This window comes from Trachurus trachurus, assembly GCF_905171665.1.
Source record: "Trachurus trachurus genome assembly, chromosome: 6".
Lineage (NCBI taxonomy): Eukaryota > Metazoa > Chordata > Actinopteri > Carangiformes > Carangidae > Trachurus > Trachurus trachurus.
This window is the reverse complement of record NC_139897.1, coordinates 13,304,221-13,323,330: the sequence shown is the minus strand read 5'-3', so window position 1 is coordinate 13,323,330 and position 19,110 is coordinate 13,304,221. Positions and strand designations below refer to the sequence as shown.

Sequence of the window (19,110 nt, the reverse complement as noted above, 5' to 3'; positions counted from 1 at the left end):
TCAAAGGGCCCGCTAGTGTGGTGAATCAGTGTCCTTGAACTGCTCAGCCACAGACAGACAAAGAACAAGCTTTAACATTCGGCTTGACTGTCTCTTCTCTCTCGCCGTGCCCATTGTCCGAGACACCCACGTCAGGTCGCGGGCAGCGCCGCCGCGTACAGGAAATCAGGTCTGGAGCCGCCGTCCAGCCCTTATGGTTATGCACTTGGTGTGATTGCACTGCGATGTGATTCACACATAATCTCGGCGTCTTAGCAGGTGTCTTTGAAGTGGCCTGCGTGCAGAGGCCATCTCACAGTGCTGTGAGGAGCAGCAGGCTGCTGGGATGGGCTTTAGCATGGCTGCCCGTCTAACTGTGCCTGGCTTTGATGTCGTAAACAGAACAGGCAGGGCTGGCTAGCAGGGAGGGAAGGCAGGCAGGCAAGCAGGCAGGCAGGCGCGGTGAATGGGATCAGTGGCAGTGCGCTGGTCAAGCTCAAGCAAGCCAGCAGCTGCCTGTTTCACACCAAGAGGCAGTTAACACCGCAGCTCATGTCAATAGATATTGACTGCCAGATTGGAAGTGCTTATATGTGCAGGCCTTTTTTGTTTGACCGACTCCCCTGTGTGAATTCAGTTTAAATCATCCTCAGTGTCAAAAGTGTAGCCCGGGGCCCCGCGACCAGTCACTCAAGAGGACGACTTGTACAGTCATACAGACACACAAATATTGACTTAGGCTGATGATGTAGGTGAATTAATGGTGTATTTGATCTCCATTGTGTCATCGCTCGCTGTCTATTCTCCTTGACCCTGTCTTTTCTTCTTTTTTTTTCTTTTTTTTTTTGAAAGCGGCTTATTCCAGAATGGAAATAACTATACGTTCAGACTGAGGTCTTTTCTCATACAAGATACTACAGAGCCTGTCTCAGCCGGTCCAGAGACAAACCCTTTTTACTGTTGAGTGCACTGAGCATCCAGGGGCTTGTGCAGCGGTGGAGTGAGAGGGTGTTAGCTGGTGAGGCTGCGTGCACTCAGGGCCTTCCTGCTGCAGATAGGGCTTTGTGAGGCATGCTTGTGTGTGTGTGTGTGTGTGTGTGTATGCCCTGCCCGGCCTGGCACCCCCGCGTCTCTACTCCCACTGCTTTCACCTGATGTGGCACAGCCTCTGTCAGGCCTGAGTGAGCGCCCAGCCAGCTTCGCTTCTTCAGGAAAGATGAAGGCATCTCACAGCTGTGCTGTGGGGGTGGGGAAAGCTAGCAGCAGCCTAAGCCTGGAGCTATCAGAGGCTGGAGCTCAGAGCCAAAAGCCTGTGGGCTGGATAGGGTGGGTGGAAGCTTGGCTTAACTTGGCAAGACAACCATATAGCCACAGCCCTGCACTGCCACCCAATGGCAGGGGAGTAACACTACAACCTTTAGTTCAACATAACCACAGCTAGTCATAATTACAACACGCTTCAATTGTTGTGAGTGCATGTCAGAACAAATTACGTAAGTAATGAGGCTGAAAATGCTAAAGGAGTCGAAACACACTGCACTGCTAATGCTCATGCAGGGAGAACACAAAAACAAACAATAGAGTGCTCTCATACAGCGATAGACCTAACTGAAATAACAAGCAACTGTTCACTGCAAGGAAAAGATTAATTATAAATTAACCCTCTCAGTTAGGTTGTCAGAGCCCGCCTCCTGCCTGGATTTCACTCTAATCCGGGCCGACGAGGTGCAGTGCCCTCTATTGTATGTGAGAATCACAAATCGCAGGAGGTGTTGTCTGGAGGAGAATTAATTGTGCATGTTCCACCACTCCCTTTTGTTCATTTTACTAAAATGTAGGCTAATTCCATGTAAACATGGCCGGTCTTGTTGACTCCAGCAGTGCGAGGAGAACAGACACAGATTCCTGAATGAATAGAGTGTGGCTCCGGGGTTAGTGGATTAGAGGCTCTGTGTTAAGGGCCTCTCCTGGGCATGCCTCGGGGACAAGGACATTATCCACATGACACGTTACAGGCTCCTAGGCAGCTGATTAAAATGGGCAGGAATCTCTGGATTGAACTCAGCAAAAGTACTTTTGATGTTATCAAACTAGTTTAAAGAGGTTGGTTGTTAAGGTGTATGTGGGATATTTGAAGCTTGCAGTCTTAGGAAGAGACACAAGGCTTTTATAGCAGACAGTTAGGCCTGGCTAGAGGGGAGAAGCTGATGTAACACTTTGACATAGTGAATGTACCACCACTTTTTTAATGATTATCATTTTTATTGCATCTTATTAAGGCAAAATTATAATATTCTCCCCCCTAATTGCTATAGACTTGTGTTGCAATAGCTCTTCTTTTTTTTTTGCGCTGATTGGTCGGCTGCATGACTGGTTGGAGAAAACCATTACATCGTGAGAAAATATCCCGCGGTGATCTTTCCTCGATTTAGATCAGATAGCGGAGTTCGTCTGGCACTGCAATGCACTGTTGGGATGGCGGGACTGAGATGTTGGAGATGTGGAGGAGGGCTGTGAGATAGAGATCTCTGGAGGGAGCGAGAGAGAGAGAGAGAGAGAGGGGGGAAGACGGGGGGGGGGGGGGGGTGGAGGTGGAGAGGGATGGAGCATCAGTGGCTGCAGTGATAAAGCTGAGAGCAGTGGGACAAGCTGGGAGTTCTGCGTCTCTGATGTCTGTGTGTTCTGTCTGTTCTGTTGCGTTGCCCTGTGGTCTTCTCCTGAAGAGAAGGCCAACGATGGATGAGGCCTGTCCTCTCTGTGCTTTTGTCCTCTATGGCGCGTGAATCACAAGCCTGTCAACAGCACAACACCACAGCTAAACCCCCCACTGAACCCTGTTTTTTTTTTTTTTTTTTCTATAGCGCACACAGACGTGCACACACACACACACATACACACACACATGCAGCCACTGCCACCGCTTCATCCAGGCGCAGTGGGCATGTTATGACTCTTTGTGGCCACAGTGGATTTACTCCTGAGGTTTTTATGGTTTTGAAGTTTAAGAGGCTTCGTGAAGTCAAGTTTTCCCAACAGGGAATACGTCTCCTCATGTGGCTAAATGAGCCTTTGTCGCCGCACCGGGCTAGTATTAGTGATAATGTTCATGATTTGTGGGTAGCACGGCTTTTTTTCCTTATGTGAGCTGTGTTAAGGATGCAGATTGACACGATGTTTACATTGACTGCTTGTGAGGACTTAAAATGGCCTCCTTCCCTACACACACACACACACACACACATACACACACACACACACACACACACACACACACACGTCTGTAAATATGCAGCTAATGCTCTGTGGAAGTGAGGATTCAAAAGCCACCGGATGAGATGTTTTTAGAAGCACAGTACTCTTTCATGTACCAACATGGATCCATGGTGAGGGTGTTGTACAGTGACTTGTGACAGCAAAATGTTGATTTTTTTTCTTCTTTCTTTTCCTTTTCTTCTCCGCAGCTCAAATCGAAATAATTCCCTGCAAGATCTGTGGAGACAAATCATCAGGCATCCATTACGGCGTGATAACATGTGAAGGCTGTAAGGTAAGCATCATGAGACTGAACCTGTTTGTGTCATGGGGAGTAGCGTGTGTGTGTGTGTGTGTGTGTGTGTGTGTGTGTGTGTGTGTGTGTGTGTGTGTGTGTGTGTGTGTGTGTGTGTGTGTGTGTGTGTGTGTGTGTGTGTGTGTGTGTGTGTGTGTGTGTGTGTGTGTGTGTGTGTGTGTGTGTATGAGGGACAGGGGAGCTGAGAGGGGGATGACAGTGAAAATTGAGGTTGAGTAAAGAAAGTTGCTTGCTAGGAAAAACATTTGAAAAATGTTGCTGAAGTTTTACGGACATTTGGAGAGGGACTGCGAAGTGTAAACACCAAGAACATGATCATTAAAGTGGTCAAGCACCACGGAGGACATCACAGAAAACCACAATTAGTAGTACAAAGTCATTCCTCTGCCTTGCTCTGCCTTTCCCTCCCAGGGACATGTCTTTTCACTGTGTTTCTTGCCTCTGCTGCAGCCTGCTCTTCTTGAAATAAAATGATCAAAAGGAGAGTGCTTTGAATTATAGCAGATTGTTGGCTGTTTGCTACAGTGTGTTGCTTCCATTGAAGCCGCCTTTTGTACTGTTTCAAATGCACCAGCCATTCATAGTGAGGGGAATTTTGTGCTTAGAGTGTATTCTTGTCCCCGTGCTTGTCACCAGGCACATCATTAGCATTCCTCAGCCAGGCTGCACCTTTGCTGTTTGCTCTCGTGTGTGTGTATATGTGTATGTGTATGTGTATGCGTGAGTGTGTGTGTGAGTGTGTGTGTGTGTGTGTGTGTGTGTGTGTGTGTGTGAGAGAGAGAGAGAGAGAGGAGAAAGAAAGAAGGAAGGAGAGAGAAGTTCTTTTTCGCTGTTCTTCTCTCCCTCACACAGGAGCTGGAAGGAACAAAACACTAAAGAATAAACTGCTGAAATCTATCTTTAATGATTGCTAATTAGTCCAGGCAGAGAGGCCTTTAATGATATGTGCGAGTACAAAAGTTTGGACCATAAATCATAGCATTATTAAAGAGTGCTGCTTGTCACTGGCAGTTATAGCCTGTTTCCATAATGGCTTCCATTATAAAGCAACTTGGCAGCTGTCAGCTGTTTTCTTGTAATTAAACAGCCAATGAGCAGCTAATTAAGACATATGTGTATGGAGCGGTAGAGTAGGGCATGTTAATGATGTGCTGGAATCAATTCATTAAGTCAAAGGATGAGGAATCCAGTCGGTGTGCATTCGCAATCCTTTAGCACTGCACATGCCAGTGCGGCGTTAATCAACACTAATAACCCCACTGAAGAAAAATAGCATCCACTGTTATCATTCCTACCCAAAACACACCACCCTCATGCTGAACACGCTGCTGAGATATAGCGCTCTTTAAATGCCAGATATTACAGCATAACAGCCAGGAAAATACCACCACAGTAGTGTTATTATCTAATCTGTTTGGCAGCGGTAAAATAAAAATATCACCACAAGGAATGCAATAAATCACTATCAATCACTAATGAGTTTTGTCAACACCAAAAAACGCTACAAAGACATGATCTGATCCTCCAGTCCCAGAACATTATTTTATTTTCCGCCCACGGTGATTCATCTGAGGTGTGTGTGTTTGTGCCCCCCCCTCCCCCCTCCCCCCTCCTCCTCTCATGTGCAGGGCTTCTTCAGGAGGAGTCAGCAGAGCAATGCAGCCTACTCCTGCCCCCGTCAGAAGAACTGCCTGATCGACCGCACCAGCCGCAACCGCTGCCAGCACTGCCGGCTGCAGAAGTGCCTGGCAGTGGGCATGTCACGAGATGGTAAGTGCTTCATGGAAGTGGAGAAACGGGTGGGCGGATGCAGCAGGGTGGCGTGGTGGTGGTGGGTAGGACAGAGGTAAAAGAGCTAAGGTCAAGCCCGTGTGTGGGCAAGACTGTGCTCTGCTCAAGTGCCTTTGAGCCAGCAGCTTCAGGGGATGCTGCTCTGGACTCTGACCTCTGATTGAAGGCAGGAAAGAATTACCTCAAATGGTCGTTGTAAGTTTTTGCGTATAGTGTAGAGTTAGTGTTTTCATTTTTGTGCTCAAAAAAGAAGGTGGATAGAGTGATTTTTTTTTTTTACTCACATGCACTTAGCTACTTATATACAGCAGCTAATTTGCATTCTGTGTTACTACAAGATCTTGTGAGCTGTGCTTAAACTACAGCGGTCAGCATCTTCTTACAGCAGGAAACACAACTCTGAGGTATGTAGGGACAAAAAGAAGTAGACTTGCAAAAAATCGTTATTTTTCAGAGATTATCAGTAAAAAAAAATGACAATCCTTTGCCTGGAGCAATTAAAATAAAACTATACCATAACTCAAGTGCAAAAGCTTAACTCTCTGTGGTTGTTTGGTTGTTTATTTGTGGCCCTGTGTTTATGTGGTACTGCATATTGATATCCTGGTGGAGACACAAAGAAAACGCACACACACAGATAATGACTGCCATTATTCCCAAAGGGACAAAAAAAACAGACATATCCTGAGAAAATCTTGACACGAGCGCTAAGACGCTAAGACGTCACTCTGCGTTCTCTGTCTGCAGGTGAGTGCTTTGTCTGTGGGCCTAATTTGTTGCTGTGATAGAAACTAGGTTTGATGAAATAGGAGGTTGTTGGAGGTTGTCATTAGTGCTGCTGCAGCTGAGATGCAGTAATGGGAGCACACAGGTGGGGATGTGTGGTGGAGGGCCCCTGCTGTGCCGTGCTGGTCCAGACTGGGCCAGTGCTGAGGAGATTCTTTCAGAACAGAGCAGAGCTAGGTTTTTCTTTTTTTTTTCTTCTTCTTTTCTTTTTTTTTCTTTGGTTAAACACACACAGACAAGTGAGAACCTGAACGTGCATGCACAGAAGCCGGCGAGATTTTACGCGCACTGCTTCGCTTTAATTCAGTTACACACATGTCATACATATTCATGAATGTGAATGAACACAGAAGTACATTAGCACTTATGAGGGCCTTTGCATAGCCACACACATTGCTCACATGCACACACATGCACACATGGGACAGACGAAGGTGACTCTTGCCTTCACTCAACACAGCCAGAGCCCATCTGCCTGCACTCTCCTCTGTACCGCTTCACTGTGCGTAGACAAAGACACACACACACACACACACACACACACACACACACACACACACACACACACACACACTCTCTCACTGTGACCGGCTGACATACTGCCAGGCCCCCAGAACTCTGGCCAAGGAGTCTCATTCTCAGCACCACTGTTTAGTCTGGAAACCTTGAAACAGGAGGCAGCAACTTAGCCTTCTCATGTTTAAGTGGCTGGTAAGCTGTTAGTCACCTCCCACTCCTGCCTCTGCACTTATGAAGCTGTTCATTTTTGCAATAATGTCTCTCATTATCTCGAAATATGGAGATATACTTTTTTTTGTCATCAGTGTTATCTGTTAAGAGAGCGTATCACTTTTTAGTGCATCGGTCTCGTGGCATATGGTGATCGTAGCTGGTGTCTTTTCATCTCATAGTAACATACAGATGAGTTATGTGTGTTATGTTGTTGTCAGCGGAGGGCACATATTGACCTCTGAATTTGTTACACACTTTGGAGCCAGTAGAGAATAAATCTGCCAAAAAAACAAGAAAAATCCACGGTTGAATCCTTTTGGCTTGTTGTCCAAACAAGTTGTTTTGTCTCAGACTCACTAAGGAATAAGAATTTAGTACAAATTGTGAGATAATGTGATTTGTCCTCAGAGAAATTCTCCTGTTTCAGACATATTTCACATCACTTTACTGGAAACAGTATTTCACATACTGGAGTATTACAAAACTAACAAAATGGATCAATAACATGGAAGGACGAGTAATTTTCCATAGTAGTGATACTGTATGTTGACTCATTAACCAGAGTTTTTATTTTTTCATTATGAATACAAATGATATGTTTACTTTACTTTATAAAAGAAGCTCCTGGGTGTCACATATGGAAAAATGTTTGTAAAAGTCAGCAGCATCTGTGTAAAGTGTTTGGGATGTTTCACCCGATCTCACTCATGTTTTGTTGTCCTGATCACAGCGGTGAAGTTCGGCCGCATGTCGAAGAAGCAGCGAGACAGCCTGTACGCTGAGGTCCAGAAACACCGGCTGCAGCAGCAACAGCGTGACCACCAACAACAGCCCGGGGAGGCGGAGCCACTCACACCTAGCTATGGCCTCTCAGCCAATGGCCTCACGGAGCTCCATGACGACCTCAGCGGCTACATGGACGGTCACACCCCAGATGGCAGCAAACCAGACTCTGCCGTCAGCAGCTTCTACCTGGACATCCAGCCATCCCCTGACCAGTCAGGCCTGGACATCAACGGCATCAAGCCGGAGCCCATCTGCGACTTTGCCCCCGGCTCTGGCTTCTTCCCTTACTGCTCCTTCACCAACGGAGAAACCTCCCCCACCGTGTCCATGGCTGAACTAGGTAAGGAGCAGGAGAGAGACAGGGGTAGACGAGAGGAGAGACGGCAAAATGGAGGAGGGGGGAGAACAACTCAACCGTGGGGCAAACGACACAAAGGTTGCTTAAAATAGCAGGAGGTTGGAGACTCATCTCCAACACTCATTAAAAGAGCCTCTTTTTTGTAATTAGTTTCCATTAATTAGGGCCAATCAGGATCCAGCAGGGCAGGCGTCTGGGGAAATCATTTTTTTAGGCTCCCCTGTGCCCAGGAACTCCTTTTAACAGATGTGTTTTCAAAACCATTTAAATTCTTATACTCAATATTTCTCTCAGAGAAAATGTGACCTTTGTTTCAGTGAGTAACGTGGCACCCCTCCTCCTCTCCATGCATTTGTGTCATAACTAGATTGGCTTTGCCTCAACCTTAAGCTATGAGCTTCCTGCAGGCAGTAAAAGGAAATGTCAACAAGCCTTTTCCCAGTCAAAAAAGCCCACGCGTATCCGCCTCTCCTCCTTCTTGAAAGCTCAGTAAATAAATCTTCTTTTCCTGTGGCACATTTCATCAGTGAGGTCTTCACTTTCTCATAGCCTCGCAGAGTAACAGTCAGATCTCAGCCGCGATCTTCCGGGTTTTGTGACGATGATGATGATGGTTGTGTTTTCAGAGCACCTGGCCCAGAACATCTCCAAGTCACACATGGAGACATGTCAGTATCTGAGAGAGGAGCTGCAGCAGATGACCTGGCAGGCCTTCCTGCAGGAAGAGGTGGAGAGCTACCAGAGCAAGGTACCTTGACCACAGCTGAGGGTGGGAGAGGGGGGGGCGAACGCTGGTTTTCCACAGGCAGCTGCAATCATCAAATGCATTGTTTTAAAGCAGATAACCCATTCTCTGTCCTATCTGTTCTTAGCCCCGGGAAGTCATGTGGCAGCTGTGCGCTATCAAAATAACAGAGGCCATTCAGTATGTGGTGGAGTTCGCCAAGCGCATCGACGGCTTCATGGAGCTGTGTCAGAACGATCAGATAGTGCTGCTGAAAGCAGGTATGACAGCCTGTCAACATGGCCTGCTGCCGTCAGACTCACCCACCACCTCCACCACCACCACCACCCCCCTCTGGCATTGTCACAAGGGCGTAGCTGACCTGACTGCACAAAGCCCTCTTCTTCACACGCACAGACAGTGTCACAGAGAGGAGACCCGGCCCTGCCTGCTTCCTCTCTTTTCTCTGTCGCTCCCTATTTTCCCCCCTGTTCATTACATACGTAGCAAGAGATGGACACGGCGTTAGATAAGCAATGTGTTTTCTGAGCTCAGATAATACCTATCATGACGGCTGCCATTCCCACCGCTTTTCCCAGACACCAGTGATGTGTCTGCCCATTCGCATTGCTCTCGTGAAGACATACTTGCAGAATATTAAACACTGATATGGCTCCGCGCGTGCTGTCACCTATATTTATGCATAAATGGAAGATGCTCAAACACACATACACACATGCGGTGCGTGCAGCAAACAAACACCTCTCCTGGGTCTTTCCCCGGGTATTATTTACATTAGCACAGTCATATGAATAATGAAATAAAGACTGAGATCCCTTGTCAGACATGACATTTTAAAACAGTAGCATCTTCCTTAGAGGCAGTAATGGCTTCTGTTATATTTTTCTTGATCCTCTTATCCACTCCCACAGAGTGGTACAAATTACAGGATAGAATAATTTCCCCCACCTATCTTGCTAAATAAAGGTTGAATGAATAAGCACTGTCACTACTGAATGAAGCACAATTTTTTATCTGGCATGTCATTATGGAAGAATAGCCTCCTGTCTGTGATATTATCATCTGCAGAGGTGATTTTTCTTTTCCCTCTGATGGCAGTCGTCTCCATTTCAAAGTGGTTGTGTTACTCATATTGTTGAAGAATAGCACAAAGCACAATCATGTGCTTTGCATCCCTGACTGATGTGCAACTGTTAGGAGAAAAAAAAGAGGAAAAGAAACAAAGCTCAGATTCAGCATCTTGTTCCTGTATGTCTCCACAGGCTCTTTGGAAGTTGTGTTTGTCAGAATGTGCCGTGCCTTTGACTCGCAAAACAACACAGTCTATTTTGATGGAAAATATGCCGGACCTGATGTGTTCAAGTCATTAGGTAAGTGGAGTGGGTGTAGGTTTGTGTCTGTGTGCGTGCACATCAGAGTGAACGTGTGTTTGTGTGTTGTCTCTGCTGCTGCTGCTGCTGCTGTGTGTGTGTGTGTGTGTTTTCTTACAGTGTCTTATACCCCTTTCCTTGGTGTAATAGCCAAAATTAGAGTCTGCTGTTCTGTTCTACACAATGCTGAAGGCCTGGAAGCAAACACTGAGCACTCATCCCTGCCTCACCTGGCATTGCTGTCTCTGCAGCGGTTATTTATGGTAGAACAGAGATGTTAGTGAGGCTCTGCTGCATATGGCTCCTGTAACTGTGGAATAAATAAAGCCAGACAGACTGTCTTTTGGGAGAAAGCTATCAAAACCATCATTGATAGTCTGACATAAAACATCTCAGGCAAAAGCAAATAGCATTTGTGTTTGGCTGCCATGACATTACTAAGACTCTCCACCATGGATTTTCTTGCACTTCCAGCTGCCTTTTGACAAAAAAAAAAAAAAAAAAATGTAAATGTGTCCCATAGTGGCACTAAAAAATGCTGAATTCTGTTTCTTAGTGTGAGTTTAACAATCCCTGTAACTCTCCGTTTGTGTGTTTATGAGTGAGCATGTGCGTCTGTCCCAGTGTCCTGTGTGTTCTGTGCAGAGGGGTCCGCGGCGGGGGAGGCAGAGTGATGGGCTTCCAGAGCCGCCGCGGCATCCGCCTGTCTCTCTCTATCCCCAATAATTGATTTAACTAAAAGCCTCAATAGTGACCTCATTTTGGCTTGCATAACACCACCCAACTGCCAAAAGTGACTCGTCTGGGAGGCAAAACTCAGTAAAAGCATTGCCTGTTCTGCTCAAGACGCTCCCATGTGCTGTCAGCATGCCGTTCTTTTTCATTCCTTCCCCTTCCTCTCCCATCCCCGTGTGCCTCTCTCCCAATAAAGATCAAGAGTGAATGTTGTTCTTTGGTCTTCCTCATCCTAAGCCCTCTCTCTGCGTCCTTTGCTGTGGCAGGCTGTGACGACTTGATCAGCTCCGTCTTCGAGTTTGGGAAAAACTTGTGTTCTATGCACCTGTCTGAGGATGAGATCGCCCTGTTCTCCGCCTTTGTGTTGATGTCTGCTGGTAGGTGTCATTCACGGTGCAAGGGAAAAAAAAAAAAAAAAAAGGAGGGTAGACACACATTCACCACAGCAGGGAATGCTGTTGCCCTCATGTTTCTCTCTATCAATTAATATCTTAGACTCGTGGCACTGCACTCATTACTTTTCACATGAGCCAAGTTGACTGCTAAGTGGCCTACATGTGAGTCTGCTTTAACGAAAAGTTTTTTTTTTAAATTTACTTTTCAGACCGGTCTTGGCTCCAGGAGAAGGTGAAAGTAGAGAAACTCCAGCAGAAGATCCAGCTGGCCCTCCAGCACGTCCTGCAGAAGAACCACAGAGAGGACGGTATACTTACAAAGGTACACACCGCATCCATTATCCTTGAAAGTGGTTCTCTGCAAAGCATGTTCCACACTTGTAGTAGTATAATCTCCTGCTGTTTAGGATCTTTATCCACAGGCTACCAACCATTTTTCTTACATTAGATTAAACTAATAGATTTCAGGGGAAGCATTCATGATGTTTCATGGGTTTTTATCAGTGGGGAAGTGGCAATTTATCAATTGTACCAGCGCTATAATATGAAATGTCAGGTTTTCCTCGTGTCTGAGCGCTTGGCTCAATATTTACAAGTCTGTTTGCCCGTGTGAGTGGGAATACACTGTAGGGAAGAATGTTTTTCACTACCATTGCTGCATGTCCTTGCCTCCATGTAAATCTAAACCGCCTGTCTCCTCTCTCTCCACAGTTGATATGCAAAGTGTCGACACTGCGAGCGCTGTGCAGTAGGCATACAGAGAAGCTTACAGCTTTCAAAGCAATATACCCAGACATTGTGCGTGCCCACTTCCCCCCCTTATACAAGGAGCTGTTCGGATCAGACTTTGAGCAGTCCATGCCCGTTGACGGGTAGCAGCCCTGCCAGGTGCCAGTGTGCCCACCGTAGGGGAATGTGGAGGAGGAATCTGAGACACTTTATTGGTGCCCTGCACAAACCAGAGCGGACAGATGGCACGCTGTTCAACTTCTTCTTTTGCATTGGAGGGGAGGGCTTAGGGAGTTGATTCTCAAGGTTTACTTATTGAATTTAGTTCTCTTTGGAAGACTTGTGGGACCCGACACCCCATGGGACATGAAGAGGAGATAGGGACAAATATTTTCTGTGTGGTTGAATTTGACCTTTTTATGCGCATTTCTAACATGGAAGTTGAGTCATTACGATGGTTTGTTCATTTTCACCAATATTTATTGAATCACTATTATTATGATTTGTCTGTGCATCTGACTTGTAATCCTATAAACTATTGATGAAAACTATTGGCTTTAAATTTGCTGAAGACATCTTCAGTAGAGATGAAGATAAATGAAGAAGATAATGAAGATGAATCAACATCAGTATTATTTTTCAGATGACACTCCTGATAGTGTTTTGTTTTTTTTTCTTCCGTATTTTCATATTGAACACTTTAAATAGTCCTGTCCCTGTCCGGATATAAAACGCTGATAAATGCGCACACTTTGGTCAAGTTCAGCCATTTTTCTCTTGTTTTCAGTCGTATCTTTTGGACGCAGTGCTTGGAATGAAAACTCACAGCAACTTTAAGGGAGGCTCCGTCGGCATGGTGATGCAATCGGTACCTCTCTATGGACAATCGTTTAAAAAAAAAAAAAAGAAACATAGAATTCTGGTAATTCTAATGAAACCGCAATGATTTTAGCTGTCAAAGACTCCATCCACCATTGTTGCATAGTGAAATCATGTAAGGCCATCTGCTATTAATCCTTCTCTGGACAGGTGCCCTGGAGAAGCACAGGGCACCAACACAATGAAAAGGGTCCATTCCACCTGTTTTATAATGTACTACAGGGTATATGGTCATAAGTACTTACTATACAGAAAAAAGTAATGTTTATAGAATCTATTTTAAATAACATGTATGATATTAGTAGTTAGACCATTCTTAATTGTTGAATTGATAAGGCACTTTTATTTACACCTTTCTTTAATTTAAGACGTGTATATTTACCTAGTGATGTGTTGCATGTGCACAAGAAATACAAGTTGAACCATGGTCACAGAGGCAAGTCCTGGGAGCAACAGATGATACTGGTCTGGAAGTTGTTAGGGCTGTCTGGTAGGATGGCTGGTGTGGCTGCTGGCCGGTGAACAAAGAGGCACGTATGAGAGGGCAGCTCAGAGACACTCTGATCGCCGGTTAGCTCAACAATTGCCCGACTACACCTGTCAAAATGTAGCTCTGATACGTCTTTTAGAAACAGCCGACAACCCTCTGTAGTGGTGTTACACTCCTGTTCTGTGTCTTGGACAGACCTGGATTGAACACCATTTAAAATATAAGAAAACAGAGGTATAGCAGCAGACGTTTTGCAATGATTTTCTTATTCTTTCGAATAGTTTTCTAAATACTTGGTACCAGTTTTATGAAGGAAAATTGTAATTTATTAGAAAAGATAAAAATAAAACATAATCTCAGCCAGTTCTAACGTATTAATATTGAATATTCTTGGGGGTCGGATCGAGCGATCACATACTTCACTGTAATCCAATTGTTCCATCTAGTGGAAGCTAAAGATACAGCAAGCTTAACTTGCCTGATGGCAAAGATACACTGTCCAACCTAAAAGCACATTTACGAGCCTCTCTCAGAAGGTTTTTAGTGTTTTTTTTTTTTTGAGTGGCTCTGTCTGCCTTCTCACCACAGCCTCCGCCCGGCGTCAGCACCACAACAGGACACAGAGGGAACAGTGAAGGGAAAGTGAATATTCAAAGCCTTGTCTGGTAGTAAAGCTTCTATTTTTGTAACATGTTTTGGTTAATAAACTCATGAAAGAGAACGAGGGAGAGAAAAAGATGTCAGGTAGCACTTAACTATATTCCTGCAATAATTAGACTAGCTGTTATTTGTATGATTAGGGGAGAAACATAAAAATGGTAGGACAAGTGCTATTTTCAGAATGCTTTGTTGTCGTGCTTCTGTTTTGTTGAGTGTGTCTTTCTTGTCAGTGTGGTAGTAAAGTGGTAGAAAAAACCCTGGATGTGCCAAACAGTAGTCGTTGCTTCCGCTTTCCAGTCTACTCGTCAGTAATGTAGAATGGATTCCTAAGACATTCCAGCAATCTCAGTAGCGGCTTCTAGGAATATCTTTAAAAAAAACTGGAAAAAAGAAAAAGAAAAAAATGATATCCCTTTAGAAATCCAACAATCCAACAAAGCATGTTAACACATCTGTCACCAACATAGAATCCAGTTCTTTGTCTTTTGTTTTCTGTTTGCACACTATCATTCCTCTGCTGTGCAATTTGTACAAGGTGTTAATACCTTGTGCTGTCACCCCTCAGGGAAGAGTTTCTTTTGCGCTTTCGGTTTTGAGAGGACATTTGTTTGTACTCATTAGGTTAGGTTTGTTATGTTTTTTTTTTTTATGTTTTTTTGTTTTTTTGTTCAGGGATGTGTCCATGAGAAGTGGTTGAGATTAACATTTGAATATTCCTCACTGAGTTGTTCATTTTTGACGTCCTTTTACAAGGGGGCCTCCGGCCACTCAAAGACCACTGCGCCCCTATGGTCAAGTTAAAAAAAAAAAAAAAGACAAAAAAAATTCATTTGTAAAAACAACAAAGCCCATCACTTTTACAAACCGCAGTTTTACAGTTTTAACACACATACACATACACATACACACACAAAAGAAAATCAGTTTTGGTTTCAAATGGTGTCATCAGGGTCTTTAAATATGATAACCCTCTTTGTTAGAAAAACCAAATATTCTTATGCAATACTAAATCTCTTGTGTTTGGGTTGTAGTAGATATGCTGTACCTAAGTAATAATCTCTGTTATGATCCAATGCTATTTGGATATGCACAAGCCCTCTACGACTAGTAAACCTCAGTCTCCCAGCAACAGAAACCCAGTCTGGAACACTGCTAGACAATCCAGGTTGAGAGGCCCAGAGGCCCAGCAAGAGCAGCCAGGAGGATGAGGTGTGAATGCTCAGGGAGGTAACAGGTAGACTGAAGAAGAAGCAGCTCGCTTTCCTCTGGATAGTTGCAGAGCATCCAATTAGCTCTTCTGCGAATTTACTATAAGCACTCAATTGATAAAAGAGGAGGTGGCTGAACTTTTTGGCATAGCACACTGAACATGCAGTATACAACGCTTAACTGTTCAGAAAATAATGAAGAGATGGACATTTGGCTGATTTCCTGTTATTTATTTGCAAAAAAAAAAAAGAAAAAAGAATTGTTTCTTGAAAATCTTTTTTGATGGTCTCATGAGACAACTATATTTCATTAAATATGATCAGCTATGTTCTGCCAGGGGGAAATGAAGTGGACATTTTGTTTTCATTCAAGTCTAAATAGATGAGTGGCTTGTGATATGTTCGAGAATATAAAACGAGCAATATGCCTTGTGTTACAATTACGGGTCTCTGCAGTGCAGTCATCATCCTTTTTTGAATTGACCTTCTTCATACAGCTGACTCAAACCGATGACATTTACTCTCAGTCCAGAACAAAACAAAAAAAAGTAACAAATCCCCATTACTCTGTTTTCTCCTTGTGTACTGGTATGGTTGCCATATTGACAGGATAGCAGAAAATGGTCATCAAACACATGAATACTTGTGTCTAACTATAAACTGCACCTTCACACAGGCCTGTAAAGTGATGTCCTTCTGTATATTCTCACTTGAGAGATCCCAATTTAAATAAGGGATTAATGCTACGTGTGCTATTCAATCAGTGTATAGTATACAGTAAAATGTGCTGGTCCTTCTGTCTCTGCTCTGTTGTCTGTTTGTAAAAAGCAATAGTGTGTGTGTGCGTGTGTGTATGTATTTGTTCTCACAGTGTGTGAATAAAATAAACCCCAGACAAGGCTTTAATAATTACAGAGGAACAGGGTTATGCGGATGAGGTGGTCTTGATTTTTCTTTTGGATTTTTTTTTCTTTTTCTTTTCTTTTTTTTGTTATTTTTAAAATAAAGGTTTTGCAAATGCTGAGCTTGATCCATCCATAATAGGTCTAGGTTTCAAAAGCATGACATAATGCCTTCAGCAATTCATAGGTCTGCAGAACGCCGTGAAGCTACATTGACCGGCTTCATGGGGAAAAATGCTCTCTGCCATCAGTTTGGACGGCACAGCCGAGGCTGAGGTGAACTGAAATGAATTCAGCACTGAAAATTGTTAAAAGAAAAACTAGTCTTTGTGACCATAAATTGTGAAGATCAGTGTTATGTCACGCTGAAAGTTGTGCTGGAGTGTCGGTGTGTTACCCAGAATTATGAGTCAGTCATCACATTTTAACAGAAACTCATTTTCCAATGCACAGCTGATAAGGATTTATGATTAAAAAATACGTTTAAGAATATAGTTTTAAAAAAATGAAAAATGAAAAGCAACTTTTAGCCATAATCGAATGTCAAGCAATAATATATGTCTGTGTATTATTTTTTTGATTATTTTGTGCATAATAGTCTTTGAACATCTGCATGTAAATACACCTCTTATTTATCACTTTATTTTTGTTGGTTTTTGTTTTATTTTGTGTTGATTTTGTGGATGTTTTTATGTTTCATCTGTATATTTGACCAGTTCTGTTCCCAGGTGGAGAACTAAGAACTTGAGATGGCCTGTATGCTGTATATCTTATTTTCTCACTCTTTCTCTCTCCCTCATTCTCGGCTGTTTATTCACCATATTTAATGTTATTATTGATCACATGTATAAAGGTAGCTTTGTAACTTCTGTCTGTATAGGTAAGAGGAAAATACTGCTACTAAGGCCTACCCAGTGAAAATATTTATCTGTTTATCAATTACACCATATTGTATGATAACTCTGTTTCTAGTTTGCTTCCCTCTTTTAGGATTAGTTTGATAGAGACAGGGTGTGCTGACATTTATTTTGTGCCCTGATGTGTGGTGCTAGGTAAGTTAATTTGTGAACAAAGTATTGATTCCTAAGCCTGGCTGCCCTATTAGGATATTCATTTCACTGCATATTAATGTATTATTGATATTAGGACTCAATAAATGATAATAATAATAATAATGATAATAATAATAATGAAAATGATAGTGGTAAAATTACCCAGCCAGTACCTGTATCAGTGTGCTCGTCTTGGGGTAAGGCACTTATTTCCTTCTGACTTATAGCAAAGCTAGTATCTGCTAATTAACGAGCTACTTAAGGTTGCTTTTCTGGTTTGTGGAAAAATGATAATATTCAAACTGAAACGGCAGTATTGTGTTTTTTCTTTGTCTGATTGTAAAAAACCACTCACTGAGGCTATAGTTTGTCAGGTTTTAAGAAACTAAATATTTACCTCTCTTGTGTCGGCATAGTTCTTCACCTGATGCAGGGAAGTGGTGCTTGGATTTTCATTAAACAGAGCCTCGGTATGCTTTTGTTATTCCCCATTTTAGACTATCCTGAAACAGTGGTTTCTTCAGACCAGTGGCATAAGCCTTTTGCACCAACATGAAGTGTTACAAATGTACATGAAAGGATTGCCATTTGAGGACAAAGTTAACCTTTTCTCTCCACTCTGTAGCAAATATCAGTAAGAATATGCTTGCAATAATACACAACGTATCACACTGAGTGCCTCTCGGTGTAACAAGATGCATACATGGTTTTTTGATTGTCTTTCTTTGTGTTTTTTCTCAGACGTGTACTGAAGTGACAATGTGTTTTGTACATGAGGATGAATTCTCACTCTCACATGCTTCAAATGTTTTTTCAGACTCTTTCTTTCTATGTTGATCATTTTTCACGTGGGTTGGTGCGTTACGGCTCCATTCGAGGGTTTTAATGTGTAGACGGTCTGTTTTAGAGTGTACATGTCACCCCCCCTCCCTCACCTCGTTTGAGACACATAAGTGGGAAGTTTGTTTCATACTGATCCTGAATGGTCAAATAAATGCTCGCAAATAATCTTACAAGAAAGTTCACCTGCACATAGTTTGTTTCAACTAGGCAAAAACTAACAGGCAATTCATGTTTCTTCATTTTCTGTTTGTTTTATATCAATTTTTTTTTATTCAGAACTGAAGATTTACTAAAGCATTGTATATCAAGTATTTGTATGTGTTTGTATAAGAGACATACAACACATCTGGGTTTCTTTAATGTTCTGTGTTCAGTGTGCGCTCAGTCGGTTGGGGGTAACTTAACATGAAGGGTGGGTGGAACAGGGGTGGATTCAGATTCTTTTTCCATGCAAAAGCAGTTCAAATTATGGGAAAGCCGAAACTAGTGTGTGGTTGTCACAAATTTCTAAGTCACACGTTTGCTACTGATGTTAAAATGGGGACAGATGATCATGTACCTTTTTATCCAGCTCTTTTGAACTCTCTTTAGCAGGTAGTCTATTCACAAACGTAGTTTTGCTCCTTCTTGTCTGATTCTTAAATATGAAAATAAGTATTTTGATTCATTTTGTAAATACAGCTGTAAAGAAAAATAAGAAATTTAATGTTGTCTTTTAAATACTTTTCATTCTAATATGAATGTTGTTATATTGTACTTAGAAACTGTACCTTTAATATTACCTTTATTAAAAGTGCATTGGACACATCGATTTTAGATGTGCTTTATGTGCTGTTATCCCATAATAAAATTTACCGCTTGTAATGGGCTTTTCTTTCCTGATTGTTTAACTGTCTCTGTCTCCCTTTGCTGTCTCACACACACATCACAGAGACACACTCTCTTTTTAATAAAATAAATCAAACTGAATATTTTTCATTCACAATCGCTTGATTGGACCTAATCATCCCAGTGCTTCAGTATTTAATCAGTGTCCCACTGCACTGGTAAATGGTGTCCAAATTCTATGAGCAAAATAAGTCATTAAATTATCTGAATAATT

The 19,110-nt window shown here is 43.0% G+C and overlaps 1 protein-coding gene across 2 annotated transcripts in view; it reads left to right on the top strand.

Annotated features, from left to right (window-relative positions):
- roraa (RAR-related orphan receptor A, paralog a) overlaps positions 1-18,842 on the top strand; it is a 189,488-nt gene extending 170,646 nt beyond the window's left edge. For both annotated transcript variants that reach the window (XM_083974262.1, XM_083974263.1), the window contains 9 exons: positions 3,441-3,526; positions 5,176-5,317; positions 7,587-7,982; positions 8,627-8,748; positions 8,873-9,005; positions 10,008-10,115; positions 11,117-11,227; positions 11,455-11,567; positions 11,957-18,842. In XM_083974262.1, the coding sequence (XP_083830388.1) occupies positions 3,441-3,526; positions 5,176-5,317; positions 7,587-7,982; positions 8,627-8,748; positions 8,873-9,005; positions 10,008-10,115; positions 11,117-11,227; positions 11,455-11,567; positions 11,957-12,121 (1,376 nt within the window). In that variant the 3' untranslated portion in view covers positions 12,122-18,842. The remainder of the gene's footprint in view (positions 1-3,440; positions 3,527-5,175; positions 5,318-7,586; positions 7,983-8,626; positions 8,749-8,872; positions 9,006-10,007; positions 10,116-11,116; positions 11,228-11,454; positions 11,568-11,956) is intronic.
- Positions 18,843-19,110: the final 268 nt, after the last annotated feature.